General features: G+C 43.5%; 2 protein-coding genes and 1 non-coding gene across 6 annotated transcripts in view; all 3 read left to right on the top strand.

Annotated features, from left to right (window-relative positions):
* Positions 1-12,215, top strand: part of LOC110506973 (casein kinase I) — a 44,113-nt gene extending 31,898 nt beyond the window's left edge. The window contains exons 11-14 of one of the 4 annotated variants that reach the window (XM_036963473.1): positions 132-239; positions 2,806-2,912; positions 4,300-4,323; positions 8,015-12,215. In XM_036963473.1, coding sequence (XP_036819368.1) covers positions 132-239; positions 2,806-2,912; positions 4,300-4,323; positions 8,015-8,069 — 294 coding nt within the window. In that variant the 3' untranslated portion in view covers positions 8,070-12,215. The remainder of the gene's footprint in view (positions 1-131; positions 240-2,805; positions 2,913-4,299; positions 4,324-8,014) is intronic. The other 3 variants (XM_036963475.1, XM_036963474.1, XM_036963476.1) reach the window with 3 other exon arrangements.
* Positions 12,216-13,186: 971 nt separating this feature from the next.
* On the top strand, positions 13,187-18,510 carry LOC118936598 (40S ribosomal protein S17-like). Its single transcript, XM_036963477.1, has 5 exons — positions 13,187-13,210; positions 13,998-14,149; positions 15,939-16,044; positions 16,582-16,647; positions 18,133-18,510. Exons 1-5 carry the CDS (start codon positions 13,208-13,210, stop codon positions 18,208-18,210), a joined length of 405 nt encoding a protein of 134 aa, XP_036819372.1. The 5' UTR covers positions 13,187-13,207; the 3' UTR covers positions 18,211-18,510.
* On the top strand, positions 16,363-16,490 carry LOC118944572. The gene has a single exon (XR_005039924.1). It is a non-coding gene; the product is annotated as a small nucleolar RNA SNORA71 (small nucleolar RNA).
* Positions 18,511-18,802: the final 292 nt, after the last annotated feature.

Below are 18,802 nucleotides of genomic sequence, written 5' to 3'. Positions count from 1 at the left end.
CTTTGCATGACACCTGGCCACGCCCCCACACACACTTAAACCCCGCCCCCACCCATTCCACCCAAACTCGCAACGACCCATCCCACCCTCACTCCCTTTCCCTTCCATCACCACCACAACTCCCTGAGCAGACGGCAGCTTCTGACCGGAGGGGAGCATGGGAAGTGCAGCCCAGTCGGACAAACTCCTCCTACATGGCCTCCCACCTGGCATCGGACAGGCACGGGGGCTCAGTGCAGGTACATTACTACAACTCCACGTTGACCCATCAGTCCGTTGTCCACTTCCCCCTCCACCCCGTTTCCTCACATGGTGTGCCGGGGTCCACCACAAGTATGTCCATGGCATATGTTACACATCAGTGGCATACTTGAGTGTGGAGGTGTGTGTGTGCTCACACATCTTTTGTCCTACAGCTGATAGCCCTTGGTCTTCTTTCCCTGTGTTTTTAGAAAGACAAGCTTCGAAACAGGTGACGACTGGTTATGACAAACTAATCTGCTGGCTAGCGGAGTAGACCACCTGTTTAGGTGAGGTGCTGGCTAGCGGAGTAGAACACCTGTTTATTAGGTGAGGCGCTGGCTGGCTGGCAGAGTAGAACACCTGTTTAGGAGAGGCGCTGGCTGGCTGGCGGAGTAGAACACCTGTTTAGGAGAGGCGCTGGCTGGCTGGCGGAGTAGAACACCTGTTTATTAGGTGAGGTGCTGGCTGGCTGGCAGAGTAGAACACCTGTTTAGGAGAGGCGCTGGCTGGCTAGCAGAGTAGAACACCTGTTTATTAGGTGAGGCGCTGGCTGGCTGGCAGAGTAGAACACCTGTTTAGGAGAGGCGCTGGCTGGCTAGCAGAGTATAACACCTGTTTATTAGGTGAGGCGCTGGCTGGCTGGCAGAGTAGAACACCTGTTTAGGAGAGGCGCTGGCTGGCTGGCAGAGTAGAACACCTGTTTAGGAGAGGCGCTGGCGGAGTAGAACACCTGTTTAGGAGAGGCGCTGGCTGGCGGAGTAGAACACCTGTTTATTAGGTGAGGCGCTGGCTGGCTGACTAGAAGAGTAGAACACCTGTTTATTAGTTGAGGCGCTGGCTGACTAGAAGAGTAGAACACCTGTTTATTAGTTGAGGCGCTGGCTGGCTGGCAGAGTAGAACACCTGTTTATTAGGTGAGGTGCTGACTAGAAGAGTAGAACACCTGTTTATTAGTTGAGGCGCTGGCTGGCTGGCAGAGTAGAACACCTGTTTATTAGGTGAGGTGCTGGCTGGCTGGTGGAGTAGAACACCTGTTTATTAGGTGAGGTGCTGGCTGGCTGACTAGAAGAGTAGAACACCTGTTTATTAGTTGAGGCGCTGGCTGGCTGGCAGAGTAGAACACCTGTTTATTAGGTGAGGTGCTGGCTGGCTGGTGGAGTAGAACACCTGTTTATTAGGTGAGGCGCTGGCTGGCTGGCAGAGTAGAACACCTGTTTATTAGGTGAGGCGCTGGCTGGCTGGCAGAGTAGAACACCTGTTTATTAGGTGAGGCGCTGGCTGGCTGGCAGAGTAGAACACCTGTTTATTAGGTGAGGCGCTGGCTGGCTGGCAGAGTAGAACACCTGTTTATTAGGTGAGGCGCTGGCTGGCTGGCAGAGTAGAACACCTGTTTATTAGGTGAGGCGCTGGCTAGCGGAGTAGAACACCTGTTTATTAGGTGAGGTGCTGGCTGGCTGGCAGAGTAGAACACCTGTTTATTAGGTGAGGCGCTGGCTGGCTGGCAGAGTAGAACACCTGTTTATTAGGTGAGGTGCTGGCTGGTGGAGTAGAACACCTGTTTATTAGGTGAGGCGCTGGCTGGCTGGCAGAGTAGAACACCTGTTTATTAGGTGAGGCGCTGGCTGGCTGGCGGAGTAGAACACCTGTTTATTAGGTGAGGTGCTGGCTGGTGGAGTAGAACACCTGTTTATTAGGTGAGGTGCTGGCTGGTGGAGTAGAACACCTGTTTATTAGGTGAGGTGCTGGCTGGTGGAGTAGAACACCTGTTTATTAGGTGAGGTGCTGGCTGGTGGAGTAGAACACCTGTTTATTAGGTGAGGCGCTGGCTGGCTGGCGGAGTAGAACACCTGTTTATTAGGTGAGGCGCTGGCTGGCTAGCGGAGTAGAACACCTGTTTATTAGGTGAGGTGCTGGCTGGCAGAGTAGAACACCTGTTTATTAGGTGAGGCGCTGGCTGGCTGGCAGAGTAGAACACCTGTTTAGGAGAGGCGCTGGCTGGCTGACTAGAAGAGTAGAACACTTGAAAAAGATAAGGAGAGCCACACTCTAGGAGCTCAGATGAAATGACTAAATAACCTAATAACCATGACGAACTGACATTATACAACCAGATTGATCCTTGTTGTGTTTGGTGCAGTGATAAGAATGCAGGTTGCGCTGACTTGGTTTAGCAATGCATGTTTTTGATTAAATAATCCTAAATAGGGTAAATCTTCATCAAATAACGCACCTGCATTTTAGGGCTTCAGTATAGTGTGATTGAATGGCTGGTGTAATACATTTATGCCTCACATTTTACTCACACCTCTTGATAAATATTTGGAGAGGTTCATTTAAGATTGAAAAGTTTATTTATTTATTTAAAATGTGAAAAGCTAAAACTGCTTGACAAAGCTTGGTAATATTTCAATAAATACGGTTTTGATACAGAACACAATAGATGGTATTACTTGCAGTATACATTGTGTGCGTGCGTCATGGACTGGCACTGTTTTTGAGCTGTGAAGTTGTGGAAACAGTCATTGACTCCATCTGAATCAACCCTCTCTCCGTGTGCCACAGGTGGTCAGTTCAACCAATGGGGAGCTGAATGCCGATGACCCTCTGGCAACACACTCCAACGCACCAATCACAGTCCAGGCTGAGGTGGAGGTGGTGGATGAGGCCAAGTATGTATCAGCTCACCCCTCACCTCTCTCCAACTCTACTCCCTCTGCTTCACCTCTCCTCCTCCATCTCTCTCTCCTACTCCCTCTGCTTTACCTCTCCTCCTCCTCCTCATCTCTCTCTCTCTCTCCTACTCCCTCTGCTTCACCTCTCCTCCTCCATCTCTCTCTCTCCTACTCCCTCTGCTTTACCTCTCCTCCTCATCTCTCTCCATATCTCTCTCTCTCCTACTCCCTCTGCTTTACCTCTCCTCCTCCTCCTCATCTCTCTCTCTCTCTCTCATACTCCCTCTGCTTTACCTCCTCCTCCTCATCTCTCTCTCTCATACTCCCTCTGCTTTACCTCTCTCCCTACACTGTCCCCTCTGTGTGTGTGTTGCTTCCTGGTTGTGTACTTTCTAAGCCTGTGTCCTGCGTGTCCCTATTACAATCCTTTGTCTTGGTAAGGTTGGGACTGCTCCTCCCCCCCCCCATCAGATATCCTCTCACTTCTCATAAGCTCAGTGCAGCAAGAGAAGAACAAATGAAAACTCATAGAATGCAATGAGCATATCAAAACTCAGTGCATATCATGTAATATCATCTCTAGGATTACCCAAAATTAGATGGACCTACTGACATTTTTGGTGAATGAAATACCTGTAACATACCCAGCATAGTGAATGCCAACATTGAGTGTTTGGTCCTTCGATATAATCTTATCCACCAGTGTCTGTTGTCCCCCAGCCTGGTTCCTCTCTAGGTTTCTTCCTAGGTTCCTGCCTTCCTAGGGAGTTTTTCCTTGCCACCGTGCGTCTGCATTGCTTGCTCTTTGGCATTGCTGACATAAAGGGCTTTATAAAATATGTTTTGAAATTGTTAGGTGATTGGCTTGTCTCCCACTTGTTCATTCATATACCCTTTTGATATGTTTTCCGCTGGCCCTTTGATTTTCCCGTCGTCAATAGACTTCCTCTTTGATACGATCCCACTGCGTTGAAAGCCAGGGCCCCAGAAGACAGTTCAATTAATGTGACAACAGGGTTTCCATAGCAATGAGGCGTAAAGCTCAGTTTTTCTCTTGTTGTTTCTCTCCCCCCCTCGCTCTCTGGTAATCCTTTCTACATCCGTTCCGAAAGGATTTTGGAAGTCTTGCTTGTGGTAATGAGCGTCCGTGATACAGTATATTGAAGTAGTGAGGTTATACATCAGTTGAATAGTGTCCTTAGAACTCGTTAGAACTAAACAGGTGTAGGTAGCTCTAGAACCTAAGAGTTGGAGCCATTGAGTCTTCAACCTTTTGAACCCTGCCCCCTGTGTCCACTTGTGTATGTTGTGTGTGTGGCATGGTCTGTCCCATCAACTGCTGTATTAATCTGTCTTTTCTCTCTACACTCTTTCTTCTCTGTAGCTGCGTGAAAATGCTCAACCTGTGGTGAGTCCCTCTCTCCTAGTCCATACCATACCCATGGGACAGGACAGGGAGTGGACCAGCCTAGGCTGCTAGTGTAGTTGACTAGTACACACTGTGAAGGGACCCGGCTCTTATACTGTGAAAAACAGATTAAAAAGAGTGATCCATATATCCACTACTGATATAGGCCAGTGGGTTATAAAATCATTTTCAGGTAGTCTATCTCCTCACTGATAGTGATGCTACAGATCAGCTGTATGGGTTAGGTAATATCTAATGATATCATTCTTTAAATAAAACTGTGCTTTTCATACATTGACTTGAATATAGGCTATTGAGTACTTTCTTTAAAAAAGTATATACATTTGGAAATGCTGCCAATTCCTTGTTTTCTGTTATGGAGGCAGCCTTAAATATCGACTAAAACCTACTAGCTAGCAGGGCATCTTTTTTTTTCAATATTTACTAAAACCTACTAGCTAGCAGGGCACCTTTTAAATATTTACTAAAACCTACTAGCTAGTAGGGCACCTTTTTTTATATTTACTAAAACCTACTAGCTAGCAGGGCACCTTAAATATTTACTAAAACCTACTAGCTAGCAGGGCACCTTTTTAATATCTACTAAAACCTACTAGCTAGCAGGGCACCTTTTTAATATCTACTAAAACCTACTAGCTAGCAGGGCACCTTTTAAATATTGACTAAAACCTACTAGCTAGCAGGGCACCTTTTTTTATATTTACAGTGCCTTGCGAAAGTATTCGGCCCCCTTGAACTTTGCGACCTTTTGCCACATTTCAGGCTTCAAACATAAAGATATAACTGTATTTTTTTGTGAAGAATCAACAACAAGTGGGACACAATCATGAAGTGGAACGACATTTATTGGATATTTCAAACTCTTTTAACAAATCAAAAACTGAAAAATTGGGCGTGCAAAATTATTCAGCCCGTTTACTTTCAGTGCAGCAAACTCTCTCCAGAAGTTCAGTGAGGATCTCTGAATGATCCAATGTTGACCTAAATGACTAATGATGATAAATACAATCCACCTGTGTGTAATCAAGTCTCCGTATAAATGCACCTGCACTGTGATAGTCTCAGAGGTCCGTTAAAAGCGCAGAGAGCATCATGAAGAACAAGGAACACACCAGGCAGGTCCGAGATACTGTTGTGAAGAAGTTTAAAGCCGGATTTGGATACAAAAATATTTTCCAAGCTTTAAACATCCCAAGGAGCACTGTGCAAGCGATAATATTGAAATGGAAGGAGTATCAGACCACTGCAAATCTACCAAGACCTGGCCGTCCCTCTAAACTTTCAGCTCATACAAGGAGAAGACTGATCAGAGATGCAGCCAAGAGGCCCATGATCACTCTGAATGAACTGCAGAGATCTACAGCTGAGGTGGGAGACTCTGTCCATAGGACAACAATCAGTCGTATATTGCACAAATCTGGCCTTTATGGAAGAGTGGCAAGAAGAAAGCCATTTCTTAAAGATATCCATAAAAAGTGTTGTTTAAAGTTTGCCACAAGCCACCTGGGAGACACACCAAACATGTGGAAGAATGTGCTCTGGTCAGATGAAACCAAAATTGAACTTTTTGGCAACAATGCAAAATGTTATGTTTGGTGTAAAAGCAACACAGCTGAACACACCATCCCCACTGTCAAACATGGTGGTGGCAGCATCATGGTTTGGGCCTGCTTTTCTTCAGCAGGGACAGGGAAGATGGTTAAAATTGATGGGAAGATGGATGGAGCCAAATACAGGACCATTCTGGAAGAAAACCTGATGGAGTCTGCAAAAGACCTGAGACTGGGACAGAGATTTGTCTTCCAACAAGACAATGATCCAAAACATAAAGCAAAATCTACAATGGAATGGTTCAAAAATAAACATATCCAGGTGTTAGAATGGCCAAGTCAAAGTCCAGACCTGAATCCAATCGAGAATCTGTGGAAAGAACTGAAAACTGCTGTTCACAAATGCTCTCCATTCAACCTCACTGAGCTCGAGCTGTTTTGCAAGGAGGAATGGGAAAAAATGTCAGTCTCTCGATGTGCAAAACTGATAGAGACATACCCCAAGCGACTTACAGCTGTAATCGCAGCAAAAGGTGGCGCTACAAAGTATTAACTTAAGGGGGCTGAATAATTTTGCACGCCCAATTTTTCAGTTTTTGATTTGTTAAAAAAGTTTTAAATATCCAATAAATGTCGTTCCACTTCATGATTGTGTCCCACTTGTTGTTGATTCTTCACAAAAAAATAGTTTTATATCTTTGTTTGAAGCCTGAAATGTGGCAAAAGGTCGCAAAGTTCAAGGGGGCCGAATACTTTCGCAAGGCACTAACCTACTAGCTAGCAGGGCACCTTTTTTAATATCTACTAAAACCTACTAGCTAGCAGGGCACCTTTTAAATATTTACTAAAACCTACTAGCTAGCAGGGCACCTTTTTTTATATTTACTAAAACCTACTAGCTAGCAGGACACCTTAAATATTTACTAGAACTACTAGCTAGCAGGGCACCTTAAATATTTACTAAAACCTACTAGCTAGCAGGGCACCTTTTTAATATCTACTAGAACTACTAGCTAGCTGGGCACCTTAAATATGTACTAATACCTACTAGCTAGCAGGGCACCTTTTTAATATCTACTAAAACCTACTGACAGAGCACCTGAGAATAGCAAATGACTTCCTTAGGGTTCATCTCAACGCTGTGCCTTTTAAAAAGACCTCCATGTTTTTTATTTGTAGCCAGTCACTGTGTTGTTTGGAGAGCTGTGGCTGACCTATGGCCACTCACCCACTGCATGCTGTAATAATCATCTCATTAGGCTCACTCTGTCCTGTGCTCTGTGTCTCCACCACTGTTGTTAATCACACCACTGTACTAAACACCCTTGTCCTTTTACCTCAGACGCCCCCTGTCGGTTCTTCTTAGAACTGTTTTGACTCTGTCAGGGATCTTGGCAATAATGTGTTTTTCCTCTACCATCACCGTAGTTCTTATTTCTTGTAATGCCCGAGTCAGTCTCTTCATGTTGATTCTACTCCTAGAGATGTTCTGATGTTGGTTAGAAGGAACGGATCTAACAAATTAACATCTCATGGCATCCATCCACTCATCTATGTTCTTGTAACCTGGCTTCAGGTCAGTTCCTCTGTCTAGCGATGCCATTTCCAGTGTTCCATTCAGGCATGGCAAGGCTAGTCAGAAGAGAGCACATACAGGCTTGGGACCTGGCTATTGTTGCACATACAGACATGGGACCAGGCTATTTTTGCTAACCCTTGAGGCCAATATAATCTGTGTACACTGATGGTCATTGGCTGCCTTTACACACGCAGCCCAATTCTGATCTTTTGCCACTAATTGGTCTTTTGACCAGTCAGATCAGATGTTTTGCCAATAATTGGGCAAAAGATCAGAATTGGGCTGCCTGTGTAAACACAGCTATTGTCTAACACATTTCTCCTCTTGTCCTCTAGATGTTGAAATTAAATGACTTCTCACTTTAACAGTTTACCAGGGTGGTGTTCCTTAGGGCACGTTTTAAAACAACGTTTTGGACAAGTTTATGTTAGACCCATCACTGCTTTGGTCTGTTTTCTTCCATTTGGTGCCTAATGGATATTACCCAGTCATAGTATCCGGTGTTGGCTTGCCTCTAACCAGTGTCTCTCCCCATCTAAAGGTGCTGTTGCTTCTTCAAAAGAAAACGGAAGAAGAACACCCCGCGACACAAATGATCAGCAGCACGCCTAGATCGCTCAAAGTCTTGCCCTAGATCGCTCAGAAGTCTTGCTCGATAAGGTTCTTAATCGAGAAAATCAATTAAGTCCCATTCAGACCAACGAAGAAGACCACGGGAGAGTGATGAGAGGCGATGTGCGTACACACACACACACCAAAACAAGTGTGGCTGTCTGTCGATGGGAATTCCTTTTTGAATTGAGTCGTTTTTCCTCCACGATGCTTGGGAGTATTTGCCGGGCCCCGTTGTTGCCGGGATTGGGATCTTGGCTTTTGCAATTAGTTTAAGCTTGATTGATGGGCTGGACAATGGAAACACAACAGACGGTCTGTCAGCCTCCTGCTCTTTCATAAACACACACTGAATGTATGGGCGGGAAGTTAAATGTCTATTGGAGAATTTAGTAGATGGGACAAGTCCTGGGAGAGGAAAGCTTGTTGGCTACTGACTGACTACATGTAAATAATGGACCAATATCAGTTGGAACTGGTACCCTTCAATAAACGCTTTGGACTTCAGCGTAACAGTGTCCACATGGTAGCAACCGAGTGGGCTTTACTTCACACTGCACGCTAAGGAGAGAAGAGAGGGAGGTGGTGGCTTGAGTGTCGTCTTTACTGCTACTGTCCAATGCCTTAACCAAACCAGCACCCCACAGAGCCAGGAGAGGGTGACGCAGGAGGCCAGGCTCTCCATACTGAGAGGATATCTATGGTCCCTGCTTAATGTAATGACATAACATACCACCCTATGTGGAGTTCAGTTCCTCACTGGTGGTACAGTATCTATACAATGGGTGGTTCAGAAATAATGTTGACTAGGGGCAACACTTTTAGGGTTAATTTGGATGTTTGTCAGTGAACTGTCATGTAATTCAGTGCCATGTCAGCTTTGTGCGTTCAATCTCTATCTGCAATGTTAATAACGCTGCAACACACTGTGTAAGCCCCTGGTCTCGTAGAATGATCTCCTCTTCTGTGTTGAGGGAATGCTCTTTCACATTTTCTGCCCCTCTGTTTCCAGTGTATTTGCCCTGTGCTGCAAAGCATAATCTGTGAGACCATTAATGATGATTGATCCCAAATGCCAAGTCCCAAATGGAAAACATGGGATTGCCTCAAAAGGATATTAAGAAGTACCTGGTAAAAATCTGTCTAAATGGTGTTTTTTTTTCAATATCACTTTTTGTTTTTCCTTGCAAGTGTCATGGAGGATTGCCTTGAACAAACAAACTGGACGTCGACAATGTCACCATGCCTATCCTCTTCACAGCATTAATTCCATAGGAGTGACTTTTGGGTTTTATGTAATTATGTAGATTTTTTGTTAAATATATAGCTAATGTGAATTTCAAATGTGAGCAAATGTATTTTTCTCTTTCAAATAGCCATGAAGTATGAGAAACGGACAGAGGGGGACAAAAAGCTAGACTTTTGACTGCACTACATTTGTTGACCCACTGTTATTGACCTGAGACCTTGCTTTCCCCGTACTGTATTGATGGATGTGCTCAATATACTTAATTGTAGCGGCCTTGTGTGCTAGGTCTGTTCTGACAATACACTTAACCAATTATGTCTTTAAACCCCCTCCTTGTTTAACCCCTGTGCCATGACATATGTAAACCCACACAGTCATACACACCCTAGACATTAATGTATGATGTGATGTCGCCTCCTGGTGGGGTGTTGGATACTGATGTCCTAGTGACCATGGTTGTGTTCAGTAGGGCACACTGTTGCCAAACGTTTTGCAACTGTAATCAAGCGGTGTTATTGTACAAGGTCAGGTAGTACCTCTCGTTTTGGAAAAAAAATTCTCCCTGCTGAACATAACCCAGGTTGGTCGTCCCATATGGAGGCACAATGCCTGAGGGGATGCCAACCGGCTCTACAGACCTCTATGAGCAGGCATGCTTGTATGTGCATAATGATATTGTGTATATATATATTTTTTCTCACCATTGTGACTTGAGCTCGTTCCTCTGGGGTGTAAGTTATTGTGTTGAGAGTACTCGAATATGATACATCTATTGGACTTCTTCTGTTGTCTTTTACGTTTTATAGGTCAGTACGGTATTCCTCTGAGATGTCTGAGGGAATAACTGGTGAGGAAAAGGCGTTTTTGAATGACGGATATTCCTCAGTGCCTCTTGAATGGGTGTTTTGAGGGAGGGGTTTGGCATTGCTGTCTAGCTTGCCTCTGTTGGATGTCTCTGGGTTCGTGGTTTAGCCTAGGGTTGGATTGGCATTCTGTCGTTCAGGAACATCAGTCGCTGCTGCATAACAGGGTCAGGGGTTCATGTCAAGCATGTCAGCAGAATGGCTCCACCTGCTGGGTGTATGAAGGCTTTTCTGTCAGGACTTCAATCCAGTGTTGCTCAGTCTGTTCTCGGGGTGCGGGGGTGGTGTGTTGTAGCCCAGCGCTAACACCTCATTCAGCCAATCACTAACTCCCTGAATGTTGGAGTCATTGTGTGTTAGTGCAGGGCTGGAACAATAATGTGCATCCTCTGGCTGTCTCCTGAGGATGTTTTGAGAAGCACTACTTTTAGTCATTACAGTTACACTGTGGCATACCAGTTCACTTTGAAAGTGTAAGGTATTGTTGAATCTAGTGAGACAGACATCCAGAGAAAGGCCTTGAATGGTCCCTTCTGTTCCTAATGCCATCCTATGGACTACTATCTGCCACCGTCACCTGTGCCAGGAAAATGTCAACTAGAACTCTGATGGAATTCCACCTCGTGTCCCACTGACCTTTTTTTTAATATTTGTTTCACCCATCTGTAATGTTGAAAGTGAACATTGTGGTTTGGAGCTAGCGATTTAAAGTCTATATTGTGTTCTTAAGGTGGCTGAGAGTAATACCATAATTATTGAACCACTTGTCAATTAATAATTGTTTTAATTAACTCCTCAACCGTACATTTCCATTTCAGTGGACCATTTTATTTTGGAGTGGAACGTCACTTGTATATTTTGATGTGTCTGTATCCTACTGTTAACAGTGGTCTTAATGCAGGTGTTGTATCACTGTTGAAATTCATTTCCTTCCTGCAATTTTGGCTTTACAGCTGATAAACATGAATAATACAAATTGATATGCACATTCTATTTTCCTCAAGCCTTTCCACAGCCTGTCTAGAATGAGGAATATTTGCTATAGTGTGTATTTGCATGGCTTATCTGGAGCAGATGTCTGCCTGTTTTAATGGCAAGGCTTCCTGAGGTGGACGTATGAAGCTAAGCCACCCGTACAAAGTTATTCTCTCTGGGCATAATGGAGCTCTACAAAGTCCTCCCATTGGCTTGATAAGTCCTACTCAGAGCACATTCCAATTTCAGGTGTCATTGCTTATACAGTACTACACCTTGCCTGTCAGTCAGACCTCATTGCTTTCAATTGACTTGTCTTGTGTTATTCACCATCTTATTTCCTGCATGTCCAAATGGCATGTAAATCCTTATAGCAGCGTAGAGGAGGATGAAAGGAAAGAGATGGCCAGTCTTTTTTGGGGGGGGGGGGGGTTCTCTGGCACTTTCTTCCTGTCGTTGTACTGTAGAGTTGTCTTGGGTTGGTTGTATATGTCTGGGAGAGAAGTTGGGTGTGACACATGACTGCAATGTTTTACTTCTTTTAGGTTTTACAGAGTTCACCATTATATATTTTTTTGTTTTTGTCAGTTGGATTCTGTTAAAGAATATAAAGATGTTTTTTCTTTCAAACTGTGGAAAGTAGAATTGTACAGTACCACAAGTTTATCGCCCTACTCTTGCTCTGGCAATTTATTTTCAAACCTATGATTTAAGAAATGAATCCTACAACTGTATTATGAATATTGTGTTGAAATATGAATGTTACTTCAAATCTATTTGAATGGTTTAACCTAGGTTAAGGGCTTCATGAATGAAGGACCCATCTTTTGATTTCTTTATTTTTATTATAATTTAATTTTAAGTACAGAAAGATAAATGACCAGACTTTATCTGAAAGGCATATTTTCCTAGGGATTCGTGTGAGACGTGTCACATGTATCCTTACAAATTCACTTTTTATTCCCTCCACGCTTTAAAGGGGAAACACACGTTTGCACCCTTTTTTTTTTTTTTTTTAATAAAAAAATCTCTCTTAACCTTTTGTTGTGAGTATGGGTCTGTTTTTCCAGTACAGTGTCACATTACATTATAATGAGCCATCTTAGAATTGCTGAGAAAGCATGTCACCCATAAAAAATAAAAAAAAATGTATGGTCACATCTTCTCAGGTCACGTTCAACCAATGGGCGAATCTAAATTGCGTACTCCTTACATCCTCTCGTCTCCTCTAAAACCTATTGAATGAGAGAGAGCCAGAGGTTCATCCCCTCCGACTTTCTCCAAATGGGGTTTGAGGAGAGAGGACTCACAATTGAATCTCCCTGTGACTTTTCCCTGCAAGGTTGCAGCTGCACTGCATCAGCTTTCAAGGTTTCGTGGGCCGTACCTTTGATCATACATTACTACTAAGCTGTATAATTTAATACAAAACCTTTTTGCAACAGTTCCTGCAATGTCATGCTATGTAGGCCTAAACCTGAGAAAACATGTGATTCACGTAATTATTAAGTGTTGACAAAACGTTGAACACAATGTATAGCCAGCCTACTTCTTCCACACCAGTAAAAAATACTCAGTGAATCTTAAATTCCATTAAAACAAATTTGATTTAACTAGGCAAGTCGGTTAAGAACAAATAATTATTTTACAATGACGTCCTACCGCTGCCAAACCCTCTCCTAACCTGGACGACGCTGTGCCAATTGTGCGCCGCTCTTTGGGACTGCGGATAACGGCCGGTTGTGATACTGCCCGGAATCGAAACAGGGTCTTGTAGTAACACCTCTAGCACTGAGATGCCGTGCCTTAGACCACTGCGCCACTCGGGAGCCTATTGTACTACGAAGTGGACTGGATCGGTACATTTTGTATAAAATTCAATGCACAAAATGTTTTTGTGTGTCAAATGTAGACAACCAGTAGCGGGCAGTGTTGCAAAGCTACAAAAACAAATGTCTGCAGCATTTTCTTCCTGCATCGTAGATAAACTTCCGGTCACAACTTCCCCAGTTCTTTTCCGCCAGCCCAAGCCAACATGGTGGGTATTTAACAAAGTTGAATACATCACAATCTGTTTCAATCCTTGTCTCTCATCAGTTCCAGACACGTCTACAAGCATATCAAATGTTAATTAAAATACGACATATTTTCACAGATATTTATTTGTGATTTGTTGCATTTTATTTACCAGTTTATTGTGTAGCTTCCCTAGCTTGTGAATGTAGCAAGCTAGCTTGCCGGTAGCTAGCACAAGATCTTTCAATCTAGTCACTGGTCTGCTAGCGAGCGGCACCACTATATCAACTAGCTGGCTAGTTGTGTTTACGGGTCGTGTAGTACGTAGTCCATGTGGTAAGAATTCGAGTTAGCTGGATATAGCTAAGATTGTTTAGCTAGAAATGTTATTAGCTAACTAGCTGCTTAGCTAGCTATCTTGCCATCCATACCCGTGCAGTTATTAACTAAAGTTATTTTATGTCAATGGTCTTGTGGTGGTCTGCTAGCCAGACAGGAATTAATGTTGGTTGATGTCAAATTCAGTTACTTGTCACTCAAGGAGTTCTAGCTAGCTGTCCAGAAGAAACAGTTGGCACTATGCATCTAGCTCACTAGCTATGCATATTCTGTTGAGTATTGTTCCTGTATTTGTGCTTTGCTGGGCTAGTTTGCATTAAGCTACCAGTTGTCAGAGGTTGAAACAATTCCAAGTGAACATTAATAATTACAGTGATGATGTGTAGTAGTTACAGATATGCAATTTAGAGGTATTGTCTCAAGAAACTGGTGTGATTCTGCCGTTAACAAGCTGATGGTCTTCCCAACAGGGACGAGTCAGGACCAAGACGGTAAAAAAGGCCGCCAGGGTCATCATTGAGAAGTACTACACCCGGCTGGGCAGTGACTTCCACGTCAACAAGAGGGTATGTGAGGAGATAGCCATCATCCCCAGCAAGAAGCTGCGCAACAAGATCTCTGGGTGAGTGAATGCTCCAATAGAAGCTTGGGTCACTTTCAGGCCTCAGACCACCCAATAACCACCTAATACCTAATCCTGCTGACCCAAATCGTACTGTGCTTGCTCAGATATTTTCTTAACACATTGTAGTTTCCAGCACAGTTCCAGCGTCTGTGGCGTATCCATAACCAGGCCAGTGCAGTACGGCTACGCTCAGTACTTTTAGAAGGGTGCAAGTCTGACCAAATGAAGGCTTACTATTTTGTCGCTTCAAGGAGCTTGTGTTGCTGAACCACGGCAGGCTTCTTAGCTCCATGTCCAACATCCCTGTGTTAAATCAGGGGCTTTTTTGCTTTGTCTTACAGACAGAATAATGTAAAGAAAGAGTAAGCTGCTATTCTTGGTTCAGTTGGTTGGAGCTGGAGCGTGACGCTGGCAATGTCAAGGTTGGAAAGGCTGTGGATTCAGTTCCTGCATGGATATCTTAAACATAATATACTTGTTGTGAACTGCTTTGAAGAACTCTTTATAATAGATGTGTTGTGTTCCTGTATGTTTGTGCACATCGGTTCTTCAGTGGTTTAAGATGTTCTAAGTATAGTCCTATTATTTAAAGGACTAGTATTGGCTCAATAGTTGAACACTTGTGCTCACTTCATTCTCAGTGATAGTTGACCTCTAGTCTCCATGTCAAAGTCGGAGATATTTGGCCTGACTGTAGACAAGTGGTGTTTCAATATTGGGCTTGTTGCACATTTAATAATTGTCTGATCCCAATGTAGGTTATTTGCTTCCTGAGCCGTCATGCAGAAATTGGCTTTTTTCTTGTTGCAAATATACAAGTAGGTAAAAGCCTTTCTGATTGAAGTCTCATTCTGATTATCTGAGTGTTTGTGGCATTGTTTTGTTTGTTTTCTCAAATTGACCCAGCCTGCTTCTGGGGTGAGAGGTTGCCTTGGCAACATGAGACCATGTGCCTCATTCCTCATCTGCTTGAGAACTGTCCCTGTGCTGTAGGTGTAGACCTAGTTGTTGTTGACCATAGTCAGTGATCTTTGCCACTTACCAATAAAAGGGATTGGAAAGAGACGCTCAAATTGTAGTGTCTGTAGGTGCCCACTTGGGCAACCCAATTCTGATATTTTTTGCCACCAGTTGGTCTTTTTCACATCAGATCATTTTCAAAGCTGATTGATACAATGTCAGTAAACCACTGCAAGGCCTCCCTGTTTAATCAAACATCATGAAACATGTTTTACGGACTCGGTCTTAGTTATGTCACTCGTCAAACTATGATTAAGGGATTATTAGAGTCAGATGTTGTATTGTTTTCAAGGCCAGGAATTAAACTGTGTCGTCTTAGGTCTCTCTTTATGTAGTGTTGTGTTGTCTCTCTTGTCGTGATGGGTGTTTTGTCCTATATTTTAATTTATTTTTAATCCTAGCCCCCATCCCTTTTTTGTCTTTTGGTAGGCCGTCATTGTAAATAAGAATTTGTTCTAAACTGACTTGCATTGTTAAATAAAGGTAAAATAAAAAATATGCCCTAAATCCATGCGCTAGTTTACTGACCTCCGTCTACTCTATACTGTTCTGTTCTAAGTACCCATCTGTGTACAGTACACCCTCAAGTGCTTATCTCTGTCATTGTTGGACATAACAGGCTGTAAAAGCACCAGGAAATCAGCTCAGTGATTTTTTTTATTTAAGAAAATTTTTTCCCAGGTATTCCTACGCATAAATAGAGTCATATATGAGCCCAAATCTCACTGTATCGTCTGTAATTCTCCCATGCGTGTCCCCTTCCTAGGTATGTGACCCATCTGATGAAGCGTATCCAGAGGGGCCCCGTCAGAGGCATCTCCATCAAGCTGCAGGAGGAGGAGAGGGAGAGGAGGGACAACTATGTCCCAGAGGTCAGTGGGGTTCCTCGTTGGTTTACCTCCAAGCCGTGCATTTAGAGAGTTGGGACATTGAGGTTCCTGCGTTACGATGCATTTACATGACACTACAACATTCTATGGTAGCCACGTTAGCCTCCGCTTTAATAATATTACATGAGGGATGTTTAAACAATACTATCTAACTGAATGTCTACAATTAAGAACAGTTGTCCCAACTCTCTGAATATATGGCTCAGATTTACCTTGCAGTTTGGTCCTTAATCTTGCTTCAGATAACTTGAGAAATGTCCTTGCTGATTGTGATATCTATAAGATTGTAATTTGGTGCCTACCTGTATCGAAAGTGGCTGTGGCATGGTTGTTGCCAGGTCATTGATAATGCAGGAAGATGGAACTGACAGATTTTCCCTGTGTTTGTTGGGCCGTCTATCCCTCTCAAACCCTGTATCTTTCAGACACTCATGCTCGGGTCTATCTTGAGAACACTGGCTCCTGATAGGTTCCTATGAGATCCACTGTAAAGCTGATGGTCTTTGTTCGTGTCTGTAGGTGTCTGCTCTGGACCAGGAGATCATCGAGGTGGATCCCGACACCAAGGAGATGCTGAAGCTGTTGGTATGTTCAAACCCTCACTTCTCAGATCTTACTGCCTACCTACAGTTTCAGTCTAAACGTGATGTTTTCTTGTCAGGACGTGCTTGTGGATTGAGTACTCTGACCTCATCCAGCAACGATGTAGCCTCCTATCTCACACTGGACAGAATGTAAACACACACACTGGACATAACAGAGCAGAATGTAAACACACACACACTGGACATAACAGAGCAGAATGTAAACACACACACTGGACATAACAGAGCAGAATGTAAACACACACTGGACATAACAGAGCAGAATGTAAACACACACACTGGACATAACAGAGCAGAATGTAAACACACACACTGGACATAACAGAGCAGAATGTAAACACACACACTGGGCATAACAGAGCAGAATGTAAACACACACACTGGACATAACAGAGCAGAATGTAAACACACACACTGGACATAACAGAGCAGAATGTAAACACACACACTGGGCATAACAGAGCAGAATGTAAACACACACACTGGACATAACAGAGCAGAATGTAAACACACACACTGGACAGAACAGAGCAGAATGTAAACACACACACTGGACAGAACAGAGCAGAATGTAAACACACACACTGGACAGAACAGAGCAGAATGTAAACACACACACTGGACAGAACAGAGCAGAATGTAAGCACACACACTGGACAGAACAGAGCAGAATGTAAACACACACACTGGACAGAACAGAGCAGAATGTAAACACACACACTGGACAGAACAGAGCAGAATGTAAACACACACACTGGACAGAACAGAGCAGAATGTAAACACACACACTGGACAGAACAGAGCAGAATGTAAACACACACACTGGACATAACAGAGCAGAATGTAAACACACACACTGGACATAACAGAGCAGAATGTAAACACACACACTGGACAGAATGTAAACACACACACTGGACAGAATGTAAACACACACACTGGACATAACAGAGCAGAATGTAAACACACACACACACTGGACATAACAGAGCAGAATGTAAACACACACTGGGCTGGTCATAGTGATTAGTGCAGTATTGGAACGTTAATAAGTCGCTTCCGACCTAAAGACTGTAGCTCTGTACTTTTCCTGCTGTGTTAACACCACTACAAGGGAGATTTCACAATATCGTCCGTGCCCAATAGAAATGCGTCTATCGGATTTAGATATGATCATTTTTTCACACTAGTGTTGATGTAGTGAGCTACTTTCGTTAAGCACTGTTTCTCTGATAGTGTCTTATAGTTGATCACATATTGCTCTGTATTACTGTAGCTCAACTACTTCTGCTGCCAAGTAATTGGTAGCTTTCCCAATACTGAGGACAAGTAGGGCACTGGAAAGCTTTCCCGTCTTTGCTGGGCACCGTCAGTGTTATCTTCCTATGATGGACCTCAGAATGTAATGCTCATTAAAGCTAGGTGAGGAATTGTTTGACTAAATCTGAACTCTTTCCTCTGTTAGGACTTCGGCAACCTGTCGAACCTGCAGGTCACCCAGCCTACCGTTGGAATGAACTTCAAAACACCCAGGGGAGTCTAGACACGTTTCATATCGCTGTCAATAAAGACAAGTGGAAAGGAAACACTGTAGCGGTCTCTTTTGCAAGGTCACAATCACACATTATCTTACTCCAAGCCTGGGATTCAATCACATCAAATGTTAACCAACAATAGCAGATCTCCCTTGTGGCTCAGTTGGTAGAGCATGGTGCCTGCCATGCCAGGGTTGTGGGTTTGATTCCCACGCAGGACTAGTATGAAAAGGGAAATCAAATCATTATGCACTCAGGATAAGTGTTTGTTAAATGACTCAAATATAATACAAATAAAGTGGTCGGGAGGAAGAAGTGTGTTGGAGCCGTCAAATCATTGAGCAGCTTCGCCCCACTAGCGTTAAGTTAGCGTTAAGTTCAGAACGAGAAAGTGTAGGATATATAGAAATAATTATGCTCACATTGAAAAATTGGGATGTATAGATTATCGAGCTGCATGGGATTTCTGTTCATTCGATTCCATACAGGCCAATAGCAATGTCCGCTTGTGGATTTGACAGCTCTAAAGCAGTTCCACTTCCGACACCACCAAAACAACCGCTATGTGGATGTCGGCTAAAGCGGATCTGATTGAATACA

This window comes from Oncorhynchus mykiss, chromosome 26, assembly GCF_013265735.2.
Source record: "Oncorhynchus mykiss isolate Arlee chromosome 26, USDA_OmykA_1.1, whole genome shotgun sequence".
In the NCBI taxonomy this organism is placed as follows: Eukaryota; Metazoa; Chordata; class Actinopteri; order Salmoniformes; family Salmonidae; genus Oncorhynchus; species Oncorhynchus mykiss.
This window is presented reverse-complemented; position numbering and strand designations above follow the sequence as displayed.